Below are 18,368 nucleotides of genomic sequence, written 5' to 3'. Positions count from 1 at the left end.
ATCCCAGGAGAAGAGGAAGTGAGAGAGGGGTAGAAGGTATATTGGAGCAAATTAGAGCAGAGAACTTCCCTAATTTGGGAAAGGAAACAGGCATCAAAATCCAGGAGGCACAGAGAACACCCCTCAAAATCAATAAATATAGGTCAACACCCCGACATCTAATAGTAAAACATACGAGTCTCAGAGACAAAGAGAAAATCCTGAAAGCAGCTCGGGATAGGAGGTCTGTAATTGGGACACCTGGGTGGCTCAGTTGTTAAGCATCTGCCTTCAGCTCACATCATGATCCCAGGGTTCTGGGATCAAGCCCCACATCTGGCTCTCTACTCAGTGGGGAGCCTGCTTCTCCCCACTCCCCCTGCTTGTCTTCCCTCTTTTGCTGTGTCTCTCTCTGTCAAATAAATAAAATATTTTAAAAAAAAAAGAGGTCTGTAACCTACAATGGTAGAAACATTAGATTGGCATCAGACTTATCCACAGAGACCTGGCAGGCCAGAAAGGACTGGCATAATATCTTCAGAGCACTAAGTGAGAAAAATATGCAGCCAAGAATACTATATCCAGCTAGGCTGTCATTGAAAATAGAAGGAGAGATAAAAAGCTTCCAGGACAAACAAAAACTGAAGGAATTTGCAAACATGAGACCAGCCATCCAAGAAATCTTGAAAGGGGTCCTCTAAGCAAAGAGAGAGCCTAAAAGTAACATAGACCAGAAAGGAACACAGACAATATACAGTAACAGTCACATTACAGGAATACAATGGCACTAAATTCATATCTTTCAATAGTTACCCTGAATGTAAATGGGCTAAATGCCCCAATCAAAAGACACAGGGTATCAGACTGGATAAAAAAACAGGACCCATCAATATGCTGTTGGCAAGAGACTCATTTTAGACTCAAGACACCCCCAGATTGAAAGTGAGGGGGTGGAAAACCACTTACCATGCTAATGGACACCAAAAGAAAGCTGGGGTGGCAATCCTTATATCAGACAAATTAGATTTTAAAACAAAGACTGTAATAAGAGATGAGGAAGGACACTGTATCCTACTTAAAGGATTCGTCCAACAAGAATATCTAACAGTTGTAAATATCTATGCCCCTAACATGGGAGCAGAAAATTATATAAGTCAATTAATAACAAAAGCAAAGAAACATATCGACAACAATACAATAATAGTGGGGGATTTTAACACCCCCTTCAGTGAAATTGACAGATCATCTAAGCAAACGATCACAAGGAAATAAAGACTTTAAATGACACACTGGACCAAATGGACTTCACAGATATATTCAGAACATTCCATCCCAAAGCAACAGAATACACATTCTTCTCTTGTGCCCATGGAACATTCTCCAGAACAAATCACATCCTAGGTCACAAATCAGGTCTCAACCAATACCAAAATTGGGATCATTCCCTGTGTATTTTCAGACCACAATGCTTTGAAACTAGAACTCAATCACAAGAGGAAAGTCGGAAAGAACTCAAATACATGGAGGCTCAAGAGCATCCTACTAAAGAATGAATGGGTCAACCAGGAAATTAAAGAAGAATTAAAAAGATTCATGAAAACCAATGAAAATGGAAACACAACTATTCAAAATCTTTGGGATACAGCAAAGGCAGTCATAAGAGGAAAGTATATAGCAATACAAGCCTTTCTCAAGAAACAAGAAAGGTCTCAAATACACAACCTAACACTATACCTAAAAGGGCTGGAGAAAGAACAGCAAATGAAGCCTAAACCCAGCAGGAGAAGAGAAATAATAAAGATCAGAGCAGAAATCAATGAAATAGAAACCAAAAGAATAGATCACAAAACTAGGAGTTGGTTCTTTGAAAGAATTAATAAGATTGATAAACTCCTGGCCAGACTTATCAAAAAGAAAAGAGAAATGACTCAAATTAATGAAATCATGAATGAAAGAGGAGAGATCACAACCAACAGAAAAGAAATACAAACAATTATAAGAACATATTATGAGCAACTCTATGCCAGCATATTAGATTATCTGGAAGAATTGGACGCATTCCTAAAGATGTATCACCTACCAAAACTGAACCAGGAAGAAATAGAAAACCTGAACACACCTATAACCACTAAGGAAATTGACACAGTAATCAAAAATCTCCCAACAAACAAAAGCCCAGGGCCAGATGGCTTCCCAGGGGAATTCTATCAGACATTTAAAGAAGAATTAATACCTATTCTTCTGAAACTGTTTCAAAAAATAGAAATGGAAGGAAAACTTCCAAACTCATTTTATGAGGCCACCATTATCTTGATCCCCAAACCAGACAAAGACCCCCTCACAAAGGAGAATTATAGACCAATATCTTTGATGAACATGGATGCAAAAATTCTCACCAAAATACTTGCCAAGAGGATCCAGCAGTACATTAAAAGGATTATTCACCACAACCAAGTAGGATTTATTCCTGGGCTGCAAGGTTGGTTCAACATCCGCAAATCAATCATTGTGTTACAATACATTAATAAAAGAAAGAACAAGAACCATATGATCCTCTCAATAGATTCAGAGAAGGCATTTGACAAAGGACAGCATCCTTTCTTGATGAAAACTCTTCAGAGTATAGTGATAGAGGGTACATACCTCAATATCATAAAAGCCATCTATGAAAAACCCACAGCGAATATCATTCTCAATGTGGAAAAGCTGAGAGCTTTCCCCCTAAGGTCAGGAATGTGGCAAGGATGTCCACTATCACCACAGCTATTCAACATAGTATTGAAGTCCCAGCCACAGAAATCAGACAACAAAAAGAAATAAAAGGCATCTGAATCAGTAAAGAAGAAGTCAAACTCACTCTTTGCAGAGGATATGATACTTTCTGTGGAAAACCCAAAAGACTCCACCCCAAAACTGCTAGAACTCATACAGGAATTCAGTAAAGTGGCAGGATATAAAATCAATGCACAGAAATCAGTGGCATTCCTATACACCAACAACAAGACAGAAGAGAGACAAATCAAGGAGTCGATCCCATTTACAATTGCACCCAAAATCATAAGATATCTAGGAATAAATCTAACTAAAGAGGCAAAGGATCTGTACTCAGAAAACTATAAAATACTCATGAAAGAAATTGAGGAAGACAGAAAGAAATGAAAAAACGTTCCATGCTCATGGATTGGAAGAACAACTATTGTGAAGATGTCAATGCTACCTAAAGCAATCCACATTTAATGCAATCCCTATCAAAATACCATCCACTTTTTTTCGAAGAAATGGAACAAATACTCCTAAAATTTGTATGGAACCAGAAAAACCCTGAATAGCCACAGGAATGTTGAAAAAGAAAAGCAAAGCTGGCGGCATCACAATTCCGGACTTCCAGCTCTATTACAAAGCTGTCATCATCAAGACAGTATGGTACTGGCACAAAAACAGACACATAGATCAATGGAACAGAATCGAGAGCCCAGAAATGGACCCTCAACTCTATGGGCAACTGATCTTTGACAAAGCAGGAAAGAATGTCCAATGGAAAAAAGACAGTCTCTTCAACAAACGGTGTTGGGAAAATTGGACAGCCACATGCAGAAGAATGAAACTGGACCATTTCCTTACACCACACACAAAAATAGATTCAAAATGTCTGAAAGACCTAAATGTGAGACAGGAGTCCATCAAAATCCTAAAGGAGAACACAGGGAGCAACCTCTTCAACCTTAGCTGCAGCAACTTCTTCCTAGAAACATCACCAAAAGCATGGGAAGCAAGGGCAAAAATGAACTATTGGGATCTCATCAAGATAAGAAGCTTTTGCACAGCAAAGGAAACAGTCAACAAAACCAAAAGACAGTTGACAGAATGGGAGAAGATATTTGCAAATGACATATCAGATAAAGGGCTAGTATCCAAAGTCTGTAAAGAACTGATCAAACTCAACTTCCAAAGAACAAATGATCCACTCAAGAAATAGGCAGAAGACACAAACAGACATTTTTCCAAAGAAGACATCCAAATGGCCAACAGACACATGAAAAGGTGCTCAACATCACTCGGCATCAGGGAAATCCAAATCAAAACCTCAATGAGATACCACCTCACACCAGTCAGAATGGCTAAAATTAACAAGTCAGGAAACGACAGATGTTGGCGAAGATGCGGAGAAAGGGGATCCCTCGTACCCTGTTGGTGGGAATCCAAGCTGGTACAACCACTCTGGAAAATATATAGAGGTTCCTCAAAAATTTGAAAATAGAGCTACCCTACGACCCAGCAATTGCACTACTGGGTATTTACCCCAAAGATACAAATGTAGGGATCCGAAGGGGTACATGCACCCCAATGTTTATAGCGTCAATGTCCACAATAGCCAAAGAATGGAAAGAGCCAAGATGTCCATTGACAGATGAATGGATAAAGAAGAGTTGGTAATACAATGGAATATCATGCAGCCATCCAAAGGAATGAAATCTTGCCATTTGCAACGACGTGGATGGAACTGGAGGGTGTTATGCTGAGTGAAATAAGTCAATCAGAGAAAGACATGTATCATATGACCTCCCTGATATGAGGAATTCTTAATCTCAGGAAACAAACTGAGGGTTGCTGGAGTGGTGGGGGGTGGGAGGGATGGGGTGGCTGGGTGATAGACATTCTGTAGGGTATGTGCTATGGTGAGCACTGTGAATGTGTAAGACTGTTGAATCACACACCTGTACCTCTGAAGCAAATAATACATTCAATGGTAAAGAAAATAAAAAAGAAGATAGCAGGAAGGAAAAAATGAGTGGGGCAAACGGAGGGGGAGATGAAACATGAGAGACTATGGACTCTGTGAAACAAACTGAGGGTTCTAGAGGGGAGGGGGCTGGGGGTTGGGTTAGCCTGGTGATAGGTATTAAAGAGGGCTCCTACTGAATGAGCACTGGTTGTTATACGCAAACAATGAATCATGGAACACTACATCAAAACTAATGATGTAATGTATGGTGATTAACATAATATAATAAAATAAAAAACAAAAGAAAAGGCATTCCAATTGGCAAAGAAGAAGTCAAACTTTCACTCTTTGCAGATGACATGATACTTATGTGGAAAACTCCAAAGACTCCACCCCAAAATTGCTAGAACTCATACACCAATTAAGCAACATGGCAGGATATAAAACAATGCACAGAAATCAGTTGCATTTCTATACGTTAACAGTTAGACGGAAAAAAGAGAAATTAAGGAATTGATCCCTTTTACAATTGTACCGAAAACCATAATATACCTAGGAATAAACCTAACCAAAGAGGTAAAGCATCTATACTCACAAAAGTATCGAACACTCATGAAAGAAATTGAAGACACAAAGAAGTGGAAAAACACTCCATGCTCATGGATTGAAATAATAAATATTGTTAAAATGTCTGGGCTACCCAGAGCAATGTACACATTGAGCAATCCCTATCAAAATACCATCGACATTTTTCACAGAGCTTGAGTAATCCTAAAATTTGTATGGAACCAGAAGAGATCCCTAATAGGTAGAAGAATGTTGACAAAAAAACCAAAGGTGGTGGCATCACAATGCTGGACATCAGGTTCTATTGACAAAGCTGTAATTGTCAAGACAGTATTGTACTGGCATAAAAACAAACACATAGATCAGTGGAATAGAATAGAGAGCCCAGAAATGGACCTTCAACTCTATGGTCAACTAATCTTTGACAAAGCAGGAAAGAATATCCAATGGAAAAAGAGTCTTCAACAAATGGTGTTGGGAAAATTGGACAGCCACATTTAGAAGAATGAAACTCGACCATTTTCTTACACCATACACAAAAACTCAAAATGGGTGAAAGACCTAAATGTGAGACAGAAATCCATCCAAATCCCAGAGGAGAACATAGTAGCAATCTCTGTGACCTCGGCCACAGCAGCTTCTCGCTAGACACTTCTACAAAGACAAGGGACACAAAAGCAAATTGAACTATTAGGACTTCATCAAGATAAAAAGCTGCACAGCAATGGAAACAGTCAACAAAACTAAAAGGCGACCTACAGAATGGGAGAAGATATTTGCAAATGACCTATCAGATAAAGGGCTAGTATCCAAGTTCTATAAAGAACTTCTCAAAACACCCAAAAAACAAAGAATCCAGTCAAGAAATGGGCAGGGGACATGAACTGACATTTCTCCAAAGAAGACATACAGATGGCCAACAGACACATGAAAAAATGCTCCACATCACTTGGCCTCAGGGAAATACAAATCGAAACCACAGTGAGTCTGACACCAGTCAAAATGGCTAAAATTAACAGACAGGAAACAACAGAGGTTGACAAAGATGTGGAGAAAGGGGAACCCTCTTACACTGTTGGTGGGGATGCAAGCTGGTGCAGCCACTCTGGAAAACAGTATAGAGGTTCCTCAAGAAGTTAAAAATAGAGCTACCCTAGGAACCCAATTGCTAGGACCCAGCAATTGTACTACTATCTATTTACCCAAAAGATAGAAATGTAATGATCCTAAGGGGCACCTGCACCCCAATGTTCATAGCAGCAATGTCCACGATAGCCAGACTGTGGAAAGAGCCAAGACATCCATCAACAGATGAATGGATAAACATATATATAGATATATGATGGAAAGTTACTCAGCCATCCATGAAAGGATGAATATTTACCATTTACACCAACGTGGATGGAAGTGGAGGGCATTATGCTGAGGGAAATGTCAATAAGAGAAAGACAATTATCATACGGTTTCACTCATGTAGAATATAAGAAACAGTGCAGAGGATCATAGGCTAAGGGAGGGAAAACTGAAGGGGAAGTAATCAGAATGGGTGCAAAACCATGGGAGACTCCTAACTACAGGAAACAAACTGAGGGTTGCTGGAGGGGTGGTGGATGGGGAGATGGAGTAATTGGCTTTTGGGCATTAAGTAGGGCACATGATGTGATGAGCACTGGGTGTTATATGCAACTGATGAATTATTGAACTCTACATCTGAAACTAATGATATTCTATATGTTGGCTAATTTAAATTTAATAAATCACAACAAAAAACTCCCATCTTTATAAATTTAATCATCCTTACAGAGGCATATAAATTGAAAGACTGTCAAATTGCTCAGTGTATTTCACTGCACTCTGAAAGTTCGTTTAAAAATTTCAGATGAATTAGGTTTCCATGGTTGTTTTTTCCCCCTGGTTTTCAGTCTGGAAACATGCATCCAAAAATCTCCATGCAAAATAGTAAATGGGAATAAACAGGGAGAGAAGAGAGTCAATTCATTTCTCTTAACTGTAACTGTTTTTTTCCAAAAACTCCGATTTTCCTCTTGTGATTGAGTTCTAGTTTCAAAGCATTGTGGTCTGAAAATATGCAGGGAATGATCCCAATCTTTTGGTACCGGTTGAGACCAAAAACTCATTTGAAAACAAGGTTTCATTGGTCATTGTTTAAGTCTGAAACACTTTTATGAAGAGTCTGAAGATGTTCAAATGATACCACCTACCAAGAACTTCTTCCCTTTGGCAGTACAGTCCAGTGATCACAATATCCCAAGCTCTTATCAGTAGAAAAATAGTTCACATAAGACTATATCATACAAAGTTTTACTTGTCTAAGAAACTATTTACTAATATATGCATCTATGTCTTTATTAATAATAGGAAGGGTCAAATATCATCATTCTCATTCTGACCAAAATAGTGGTGAAAATCCATTCTAAAATCAGTAAATCAATTTAATAATTACTCATTTTAAAGAAGCCATCACACACTAATTAAAAAATAATTCAGAATTTTTCTTGATTCATAAAAATTATGAGCAGTGAGGAAAATAATCTCTGGAGACTTGAAAAATATAAAAATCAATGTGGTTTTCTAATGGAAGTTACTTTCTTAAAAATCTCTCTTAAATTTTTCAAATGATAAGGTGAAAAACAGAAAATGGAAGTTACTTTTAATTTTCCAAATTAATCCTGATACACATTAATTTTATATGTACATACACACAAATACTGAAAATTTATAAAATAAAAATTTACCTTTCAAATTAAACATGTCAGTTCTTAGGAGAGTATCAAGGCCCTTAAACAAAGATATCCAAAGTTGATCAGAACAATAGTACAATAACAGTTGTTGAACATATACGCTTTATATGAATGACTTCCTTTATTCCTCAAATAACTGCTGTGTTAGTACTATTATTATCTCCTTTTACAGATGTAGAAACTGTGGCTAAGGGATATTAAGTATCTTGCTCAAGTTTACACCACTAACAAATAGAATTGGCATTTAGTGCTGATAAAAACATACCTGAGTCTAAGATTTTACCCCCCTACACTCAGGGTGGATCCAGGTTCTGTAGAACCCAGTCTGTCTAGTCTGAGGGGACTTCTTTAAGAAAATAAAAAGTCAAAATTGTGAGTAAATCGTTGTTAGGGTCCATTCCAAGACCTTGGAGAAAACACATGCAAAGAAGGGGGTCTAAAACAGGCTTCTATATAAATCCACCATTACACTCTACCGTATTCTGAAATTTTCCTCAAATATTTTTGGAAGTATACATCATGTACAGTTCTTATTGTCATTGCATATATCCAGTTCCTTCATATATTACTAGTTACATTTTATCATTTCATCTAGACCTGATTTTTAATATTTTTCACCTGCATTTGATTATTCTGCTTAATTTTACAAGACATTTTTTTTAAATTTTGAAAGCTCATATGTTTGTCATTGTGAAGCTTTCTAAACACCTAAAGAAGGAGGGAATTGCTTGTCAACACAGTCTTCTTATAGATTATCCTAATTGCAATACTCTCTCAATTGTGTTACTGGAAATTTAGACCATTTAAAGCCATCCTCGACCTGGTATGTTTATATTAGCTGGTTTCTGTTCATCTAGAATGCTTTGAAAACATTAGTTCTGGCTTTGGATGCCTTAGTGGCAAATGGCACCATCTTCACTACTGCATAGGGATCCTATACCCTGTCACTGTACTTACTTACCCTTGTATAAAAGAGTGTCAGCAGGGTGATGAGGACAAATGGTGATAAGATAATCTACCTGGAGCTGCTAATTAAGATTTAAGTTTTATGTAATACATAGAGATTTGTTGTACATTTACTGTTCATGCTGAGCCACCAGGCAAGGTAGTAGGTAGTTCCCTTTATATACGGAAGTCCTCCAGAGGCTATCTGTGATCCTTTTCATTCTCAGCTGCAGTCTTACTATAATTCCAATTAATCAATCTCATTATTGACTTCCCTTGCAGAGTTGTCTGCTGATCAGTTGCACCTTTGAGGGCTTTGGCAAATGTCCTTGAGCTTTATCATTCTCCACACAAATACTGAAGATTGATGACATTCCTTTGAAAAGCCTCGACAGTTTTATCTTGCAAAAAGTGGTTCATTAAAAAAAACATATTCCCTGTTCAAGTAAATGTATTATTTGAAAGAATTATTTATGGAATTTATAAAACACAGGTTGGAAAATTTATACATAAATGAATTTCTTGATCCTAAACATATTTGCACATGTAGCTGAAAGGTCACTCTCTTTCTCTCTCTCACACACACACACACACACACACGCAAGCAAGCACACACACACACACACACACCCTGAATTGGTCCCTTTGTATCCCTATTTCAAGTAGAATTATGCTATTATCTTGTGGATATAAACACATTTCAGGCTAGCGTTAATACTGTAGACATTTTTACCCAACGATTTCAACCATTCCTATGTTTTTAACACAATAACATCACATTAATAACTGTAAATATGTTTCCTTATTTAACACATTAATGAAAAAAACACACACTGATGAAGAAAAAACACATTGCTCCTATCATTTGGCTTAAAATGAACAGTTATGAATTTCCTTTTCTTGACTTCTCTCTCATCATTGATAATTAGTGCATATATAATTCTTGGTTTTTTCTATTTACTCAATAATGCCAAAGAACAACTTGGTATTTATCAAATACTGTGGTTGTAACAGATATTTTCTTGTTCATAAAAGTTGGATAATATACTGAACACTATAAGTATCATTTAGTCAATTTCAAATAACAGTTCTTTCATGTTTGCCATCATTTAAAGATGATTTAAGCATCAAAGCAAGGCACAGAGGAAAATTATTTCTCGACTTTCAATGCTTGCAATTCCAGTAACTATCAGCATGTGGTAGTGATAGCTTGTGTACCTTAAAGCTAATTTTTAACCTTTTTAAAACTAAAGAAAAAAAAACTGTATAAAGATATATACTTTTTACATTGACAGTGCATTACTAAGCACGGATTTCTTATTTTTGCAACCAAATATTGGTAATTTAACCAAGCTGTAAATCAATGCAATACTTTAAAATGAAACCACAGGCTCTCCATAAATTGTTCTCTTAATTTAATTCCAGTTTTAACTTCTCAGACATTAAGCTGACATCGTGCCTGTATGAAACAAAAGGCAGTGCTTTGAAACTCATTTCATAATATTTCCCAATTTGCATAACTCTTCAGCCTACGTATTCATAATGCATTATCAGAAGTTGTCATGGCTGTATTTCTTGGCTTACTAGCTAGAAGTGAGTCGTGGAGACTCTTCTACTTATAGCATTGGCTTTGGACATCACTGACATTCGTAATGAAATATGTCTAGGGTTTTCTTCAATAAAAAAAGATTACAAATTGTTTTAAATGTTAAGTAGGAATGATTCAGGGACAGATGTAGGAAATCACTGCCTGTCAGAAGATACTCCTATAGCAGTATAGAGTTTCTAAGGCTTATAGAAATCTTACTAATTTGCCATACTTTAGGGACAACTCCCTAAGTAACTCAGTGATTAGTTGCTTTGTTTTGTTTTATTTGTTTTGTTTTTAGAGAGAGAGGGAGGGAGAGAGAGAGCTGGAGTGTAGGGGGGTGGTGGAGAGAAGGAGTGGGAGAGAGAGAATCCTAAGCACACTCCGTGCTGAGCATGGAGCCAAACACGGGGCTCCATCTCATGACCCTGAGATCATGACCTGAGCAGAAAGCAAGAGTTGGAGGCTTAACCACTTAACTGACTGAGCCACCAAGGTGCCTCTCAGTGACAAGTTGTATGTAAATGCTATTATCTTCTAGTTTCCCTTTAATCTGTGCTTCCTCTTCATACTTTTTGTTCATCTTTTCCAGTGACTAGATTATTAATATTGAATCTCCTACCTGGAACAGGGACTCTTGGCATTTTTATAGAGAGTCTTTTGTTCTGGAAGAAATTGTTTCTGTCAATTTGCTTTTCTAAAATCTAACACGTATTTTAAATATATGAGAGTAGTTTTAATATTTACAATTTGATTCGATTACAATTTGATGAGAACTCCAGAAATAAAATCCTGGTCACAATGCTGTGTACACAAAAACTGTGGCATACGATGCCTAGGAAGTTAAAACTAGAGCTAGAATTTAAGACTAAAAATAATGCAAAGGAGTTGTCTTGTTGGGATTTAGAAGCCTATTTTTCAGTTTCCTCATAGCTGTCCTCACTTCTTGATTCCTTAAGGTATAGATTATTGGGTTCAGAATAGGAGTAAAGATGGTATAAAACACAGACAGGATCTTATCTATAAGGAAACTGTTTAGTGGCCACATATAGATGAAGATACATGGCCCAAAGAACATGAAGACGACAATGAAATGAGCTGTGCAGGTAGAAAGGGCCTTATAAGATCCTTTTGAAGAATGATGCTTGATAGTAACCAGGATAATAATATAAGAATTGAATAAAAGCATAAAGCAGGATAAGGCAATTATGCCACTAGTTGAGATCATAAAGAGGCCCAAAACATAAGTATCCACACAAGCCAGCTGGAACACCACAGGAAGGTCACAGAAAAAGCTGTCTACTTCATTGGGACCACAGAATGGTAGTGTGAGAGCAAATAGGACCTGGCTCATTGAATGCATGACTCCCACAACCCAGGAAGCCACCACAAGAGCAACACACACCCAGGGACTTATGATTGAGGCATAGCGGAGAGGCTTGCATATTGCAATATACCTATCAAGGGACATGGCCATAAGTAAAATTATTTCAGTACCAGTAAAAAGGTGTAGAAAAAATATCTGGGTGATACAGCCATCAAAGGAGATGGTTTTGTGTCCAGTGAGGTAGTCTGTAATCATCTTAGGGGTGGCAAAGGAAGCAAGTGACATATCAATGATGGAAAGGTTAGTAAGCAGGAAATACATAGGAGAGTGTAGGTGAGAGTCAGCTACAACCATGATGACTATGAGGCTATTACCAACCATTGTTGCGACATAAAACGAGGAAAATACCATGAAGAAAAACAGCTGTAGTTCCCAGGAATTAGAGAGTCCCAGCAAAACAAATTCAGAAACAGACTTATTGGCCACATCCATTGTCCTGATGGATAGGTGAAAACCTATATCAAAAAAAAAAAAAAAGAGAGAGAGAGAGAGAAAGTATGATTCTATTTAAACAAAAGGTACAAGAATCCACTTTCATAGACTTTGGTTCCTCTATGAAAACTTATCTTTACTATTCTTTCCATCTTCATTGATATGTTGGTTTGAAAGATAATTTTGGATATTAGAGATCATAGCAAAATACCACTGAAGTCATAGGTATTGAAAATAACACTCTCTTTTTTGGTATTACATAGCAATCAAACTGAGATTATATCATCCAGAAGGATCTACTTACCTACATATTTGTCCATCTGTTCATCTATATAATCTTAAAGATAATAGCTAACATTAAGTAAGCACTTGCTCTGGGATGACGATGTGTTAAACACACATACACACACACACACACACACACACACACACACACACACACACACACACAATTTAGTCATTTAGAACTCATCCCTAAGAATATCCTTACTGAAAGAACATATAAAAGTTATATCACATATAAGTGACGTTAGAAAGATTTCAATGAACTGTTGCAGAGCTTGTAAATTTCCAAAGAAGATTTTTAATATATTCACAGATAAATTATCTCGTTCAACCCATCAGAAACAGAGAAAATAAGTAAGAATCCAATGCAAAAAGACTGCTTTATTACCAAGTTTACTACTATATAGTCATATAGCCCAGGGAAAGGCATTTAACTTTTCTTCATGGTTTCCTTTTGTTAAAGTATGAGTTTGTTCCTCTTACAAATATTTATAATTCTATGACTTAAAATTTTACCTTTGTCCCCTAAAGACATATCACATCATTTTTAATGGAAAGAGCTCAAAGATTAAGTTCTTTAGTCTCTCCCCTGTTTGAATTCTCCCTTCATATCTGCCAACATATATAAACTGTTTTATTTATCTCGGCTCCAAGGAATAGGGTTAGAAGATTGGAAGTAGGAATGGAGGAGATTTAAAATCTTTCAGTAGAAATCATTTGTAAAACACTTAAGCTTACCAGATCTACAGTAGAATCAGGGCTTTAGGTTATACAGTGTTAAGTAGGCTCTGATAGAGAGCATATAGGAGGTAATTTTAAATATAAATAAATGACCTAATTGAATCATTAGTTGTTTAGCAGCTCCAGATAAAATGTATGTTGTAGGAACTTGGGGATTGACCAAGAAAACATCTTGCAATGGGATTCATTAAATAGCAAAGATGGTGTTATTTGGTTCCCAACAGGAATATATGTCAAGAGTCTTATGGGAATTTACAATGATTATTTTCACCTGGACCAGAGAGATTCAGGGATTGGAAGTTGGAAAAGCCACCATTTAAGAGGTAGCCAGAAATAACAAATCAATGAGTTTTAATAAGCACTTTTGATTATCTAACCCTGTTCTAGAGGCAGCAGAGAATAAAATCCAAAAATAACTCTGCTTCAAGTAATTTATTATTTGTTTGGAGATACTGAATACCCATAAGTAAAATAATTAATGAAAAAATACAGACAAATAAATCTAATGTTCACACAATTCTCAGAGATCATGAGTGAATAGAATTTTAGATAAAGGAAAATTTATAATGTGCTTAATTATCAAGAAAATGTTCTTGCAGAAGAAATATCATGAGCTTGACCTAGAATGAAAACTAAAATCTTGATTGGTAAGAGAAGAAAATGCACATGTGGAATAAAACAGTGCAACTTATTTGCCGTAGCAAGATAACTGATTAGCATGTTGAAAGAAAAAAAATGCAGTTGTCCTAAAAAGAAAAGCTTAATTATAATATACTAATGTAAATAAATATGTCCACAATGTAATCTCAAGTGAAAAGCAAACTGAAGAATAATGTGTATTATATGATCTTGATTTTGTAAAATCAAACAATAACAAAGCAAACTAGGCTATTAAAAATTTGTTACCTCATAAAGAGAATGGAGGGCAGGGAGATGATGCATTTTCTTATTTATATGTATTTGAATATTTTTCACTTCTATTTTTTACTGTTTTTGTGTCAAAAATTTATACACAAGTATTCATAGCAGCACTATTCACCATAGCCAAAAGGTGGAAATATCTATCAACTGATAAATGAATGAACAAATGTGGTAGAGCCATGATTGCAATGGATTACTACTTAGCCATAAAATGAAATGAAGTATGAAGAGTGATACATACTATAGCGTGGATGAATCTTAAAAACATCCTCAGTGAAAAAAGTCTTTTAATATATGTGTGGGTGTGGGTGTGTGAAAGAACAGAACAAAATCACAGCAAAAGAGCTTAGTTAAATGGAGAAAAGCAATATGCCTGATAAAGGTTTCAAAGTAATGGTCATAAATATTCTCACTGGACTTGAGAAAAGAGTGGAGAATCTCAGAAAAATCTTCAACAAAGAGAAAGGAAATATAAAAAAGAACAATCAGAGATGAAGAACTCAATAACTGAAATTAAAAATACACTAGAGTGGGGCACTTGATGACTCAGTTGGTTAAAGAGGCTGGCTCTTGATTTTGGTTCAGATCATGATCTCAGGGTCCTGGGATTGAGCCCCTCACTGGGCTCTACACTCAGCAGGGAGTCTGTTTGAGAATTCTTTCTCCCTCTGCCCCTCCCCCCCCACTCATGCATATGCTCTCTTTCAAATGAATAAATCTTAAAAAAAAATACACTAGAGGGAATAAATACTAGGTGAGAGGAAACAGAAGAATGAATCAGTGAGCTGGTAGAGTAATGGAATGCAACCAAGGAGAACGGCAAAAAGAAAAAGTATAATAAAAAATAAGAGTAGATCAAGGTAATTCAGCAACATTATCAAGCAAAATAACATTCACATTATGGGGATTCCAGAAGGAGAAGAGAGAGAAAAGGGGACAAAAAATTTAATTGAAGAAATAATAGCCGAAAACTTCCCTAATATGGAGAAGGAAGCAGACATCCAGATCCAGGAGGCACAGAGAGCCACCAACAAAATCAACCCAAGGAGGTCTACACCAAGGAACATAATCATTAAAATGGCAAATGGACTAAGTCCTCCAGTAAAAAGATGAAACAAAAAATGGATAAAAACAAGACCCATCCATATACTGCCTACAGAGACTCATTTCAGACTGAAAAACACATTCAGATTGAAAATGAAGGGATGTAGAAACATTTATCCTTCAAATGGATATGAAAAGAAAGCTGGAGTACCAATACTTCTATCAGACAAAATAGACTTTAAAACAGACACTGTAACAAGAGACAAAGAAGGATACTGTATCCTCATTAAGAGGACAATGCAATAAGAAGATAGAATAATTGTAAATATTTATGTAACCCAAAATGACAGCACCCAAATACATAAAACAGTTAATAACAAAGATAAATTAATTGATAGTAATACCTTAATAGTGGGGAACTTTAACACTCTACTTACATCAGTGGACAGATTATCCAAACAAAATCAACAAAGAGCTACTGTTTAAGCTTTGAATGACACATTGGGCCAGATGGATTTAACAGATATATTCAGAATATTCATCCTAAAACAGCAGAATAAACATTCTTTTCAAGGGTACACAGAACACTCTCCAGAGTAGATCACATAGTAGGCCACAAAACAAAGTCTCAACAAATTCAGAAAGATTGAAATCATACCATGCATTTTTTTTCCATGCATCTTTTCTAACCACAGTGCTATGAAACTAGAAACCAACCACAAGAAAAAATCTGGAAGGACCACAAATACATGGAGATTAAATAATATGCTACTAAACAATGAATGGGTCAACCAAGAAATCATAGAACTCAAAAAGCACATGGAAACAAATGAAAATGAAAATACAGTGGTCCAAAACCTTTGGGATACAGCAAAGCGGTTCTAAGGGGGAAGTTTATAGCAATACAGGCCTACCTCAAGAACCAAGAAAAATCTCAAATAAACAATCTAACCTGACACCAAAAGGAGCTAGAAAAAGAACAACAAATAAAACCTAAAACCAGCAGAAGGAAGGAAGTAATAAAGATTAGAGCAGAAATAAATGATATAGAAACTTAAAAAAAAAAAAAGGAACAAATCAATGAAACCAGGAACTGGTTCTTTGAAAAAATTAATAAAATTGATAAACCTCAGGGTGCCTGGGTGGCTCAGTTGGTTAAGTATCTGCCTTTGGCTCAGGTCCTGACCTCAGAGTCCTGACCTCAGGATCAAGCCCTGCGTTGGGCTTTCTGCTCAGCAGGGAGTCTGCTTCTCCCTCTCCCTCTGTCCCTCTCTCAGTTCATGCTCTCTCTCTCTCAAATAAATAAATAAATAAAATCTTTAAAAAAATTGATAAACCTCTAGCAAGACTCATCAAGAAAGAAAAAGGGCCCAAATAAACACAATCACAAATGACAGAAGAAAACTAACAGTCAACACAACAGAAATATAAACTACTGTAAGAGAATATTATGAAAAACCATATGCCAACAAATTAGACAACATAGAAGAAACAGATTAATTCCTAGAAACATATAACCTCCCAAAACTGAAGCAGGAAGAAATAAAAAATTGAAGACTGATTACTAGCAAGAAGATTGAATCAGTATTCAAAAAACTTCCAACAAACTAGAGTCCAGGACCGGATGGCTTCATAGACAAATTCTACCAAACATTTAAAGAAGAGTTAATACATATTTCTTCTCGAACTATTCCAAAAAATCAAAGAGGAAGGAAAATTTCCAAATTCATTCTATGAGGCTAATATCACCCTGATTCCAAAACCAGATAAAGACACCACAAAAAAAAGAGAACTACAGGCCAATATCTCTGATGAACATAGATGCAAAAAATCCTCCACAAAATATTAGCAAATCAAATCCAACAATACATTTAAAAAAAATCATTCACCACTATCAAGTGGGATTTATTTACAGGAATGCAAGGGTAATTCACTATTTGCAAATCAACCAATGTGCTACATCAATCATATCAATAAGAGAAGGGATAAAAACCATATGATCATTTCAATAGATGAAGAAAAAGCATTTGACAAAGTACAACATTCATTCATAATAAAAGCCCTCAAAAAACTGGGTTTAGAGGAACATACCTCAACAGAATAAAGGCCATATATGGAAAACCCACAAGTAACATCTAACTCAGGTCAGGAACAAGACATGGATGTCCACTCCCACCACTTTTATTCAACATAGTAATGGAAGTCCTAGCCACAGCAGTCAAACAACAACAACAACAACAACAAATAAATAAAAGGCATCCAAATTGATATGGAAAATATAAAACTTTCACTATTTACAGATGACATGATACTATTTATAGAAAATCTTAAAGACTGTGCCAAAAAAACCCCACCTAGGACTGATAAATGAATTCAGTAAGGTTGCATGATACAAAACCAATGTGCAGAAATGTGCTGCATTTTATACAGTAATAATGAAGCAGCAGAAAGAGAAATTAAGAAAACAATCCCATTTACAATTGCAGCAAAAATAATAAAACACCTAGGAATAAACCTAACTAAAGAGGTGAATGACCTGTACTCTGAAAACTATAAAACACTGATGAAAGAAATTCAAGATGACACAAAGAAATGAAAAGACATTCCATGCTCATGGATTAGAAGAACAAATTTTGTTACAAGGTCTATATTACACAGGTGAAGGAGCTAAACTGGTGGAGGAATAGGAGGATCCCGAATTTGTCCCTCAAACACAGCTTAGATAGTTATCAAATTATTCTGAACACCCAAGAAGTCAATTGGAGGTCTGAAAGAACAAAAACTGCAAGTCTGTAAGTAGAAAAGCAACCACCTTTTGGAAGGTAAGAGGTGTGGAAGTTCACTTGGGAGAGATATAGCTGTGGATGCAATGGTGGGGAGAGAGCCTGCTTATGGAGGCTACCACAAAGTATTAGAAGCAGCGGAGTGCAAAATCTGAACTTTTTAGTTGGTTGCCTTGGGGGACATGCCTGGATTAAAGGTGCTCAGGTGGTG

General features: G+C 36.3%; 1 protein-coding gene across 1 annotated transcript; it reads right to left on the bottom strand.

Annotated features, from left to right (window-relative positions):
* Positions 1-11,432: 11,432 nt before the first annotated feature.
* OR4K2 (olfactory receptor family 4 subfamily K member 2) lies at positions 11,433-12,383 on the bottom strand. The gene has a single exon (XM_028119569.1). It carries the CDS (start codon positions 12,381-12,383, stop codon positions 11,433-11,435), a length of 951 nt encoding a protein of 316 aa, XP_027975370.1.
* Positions 12,384-18,368: the final 5,985 nt, after the last annotated feature.

The sequence above is a fragment of the Eumetopias jubatus genome, unplaced genomic scaffold (assembly GCF_037043125.1).
Source record: "Eumetopias jubatus isolate StellerSeaLion01/CBP00866 unplaced genomic scaffold, mEumJub1_p1.0 scaffold_7, whole genome shotgun sequence".
NCBI classification, from domain to species: domain Eukaryota; kingdom Metazoa; phylum Chordata; class Mammalia; order Carnivora; family Otariidae; genus Eumetopias; species Eumetopias jubatus.
This window is presented reverse-complemented; position numbering and strand designations above follow the sequence as displayed.

Bases quoted from the DNA above. Each gene is read 5' to 3' on its own strand.
- OR4K2 (XM_028119569.1), bottom strand. From the start codon at position 12,383: ATGGATGTGGCCAATAAGTCTGTTTCTGAATTTGTTTTGCTGGGACTC.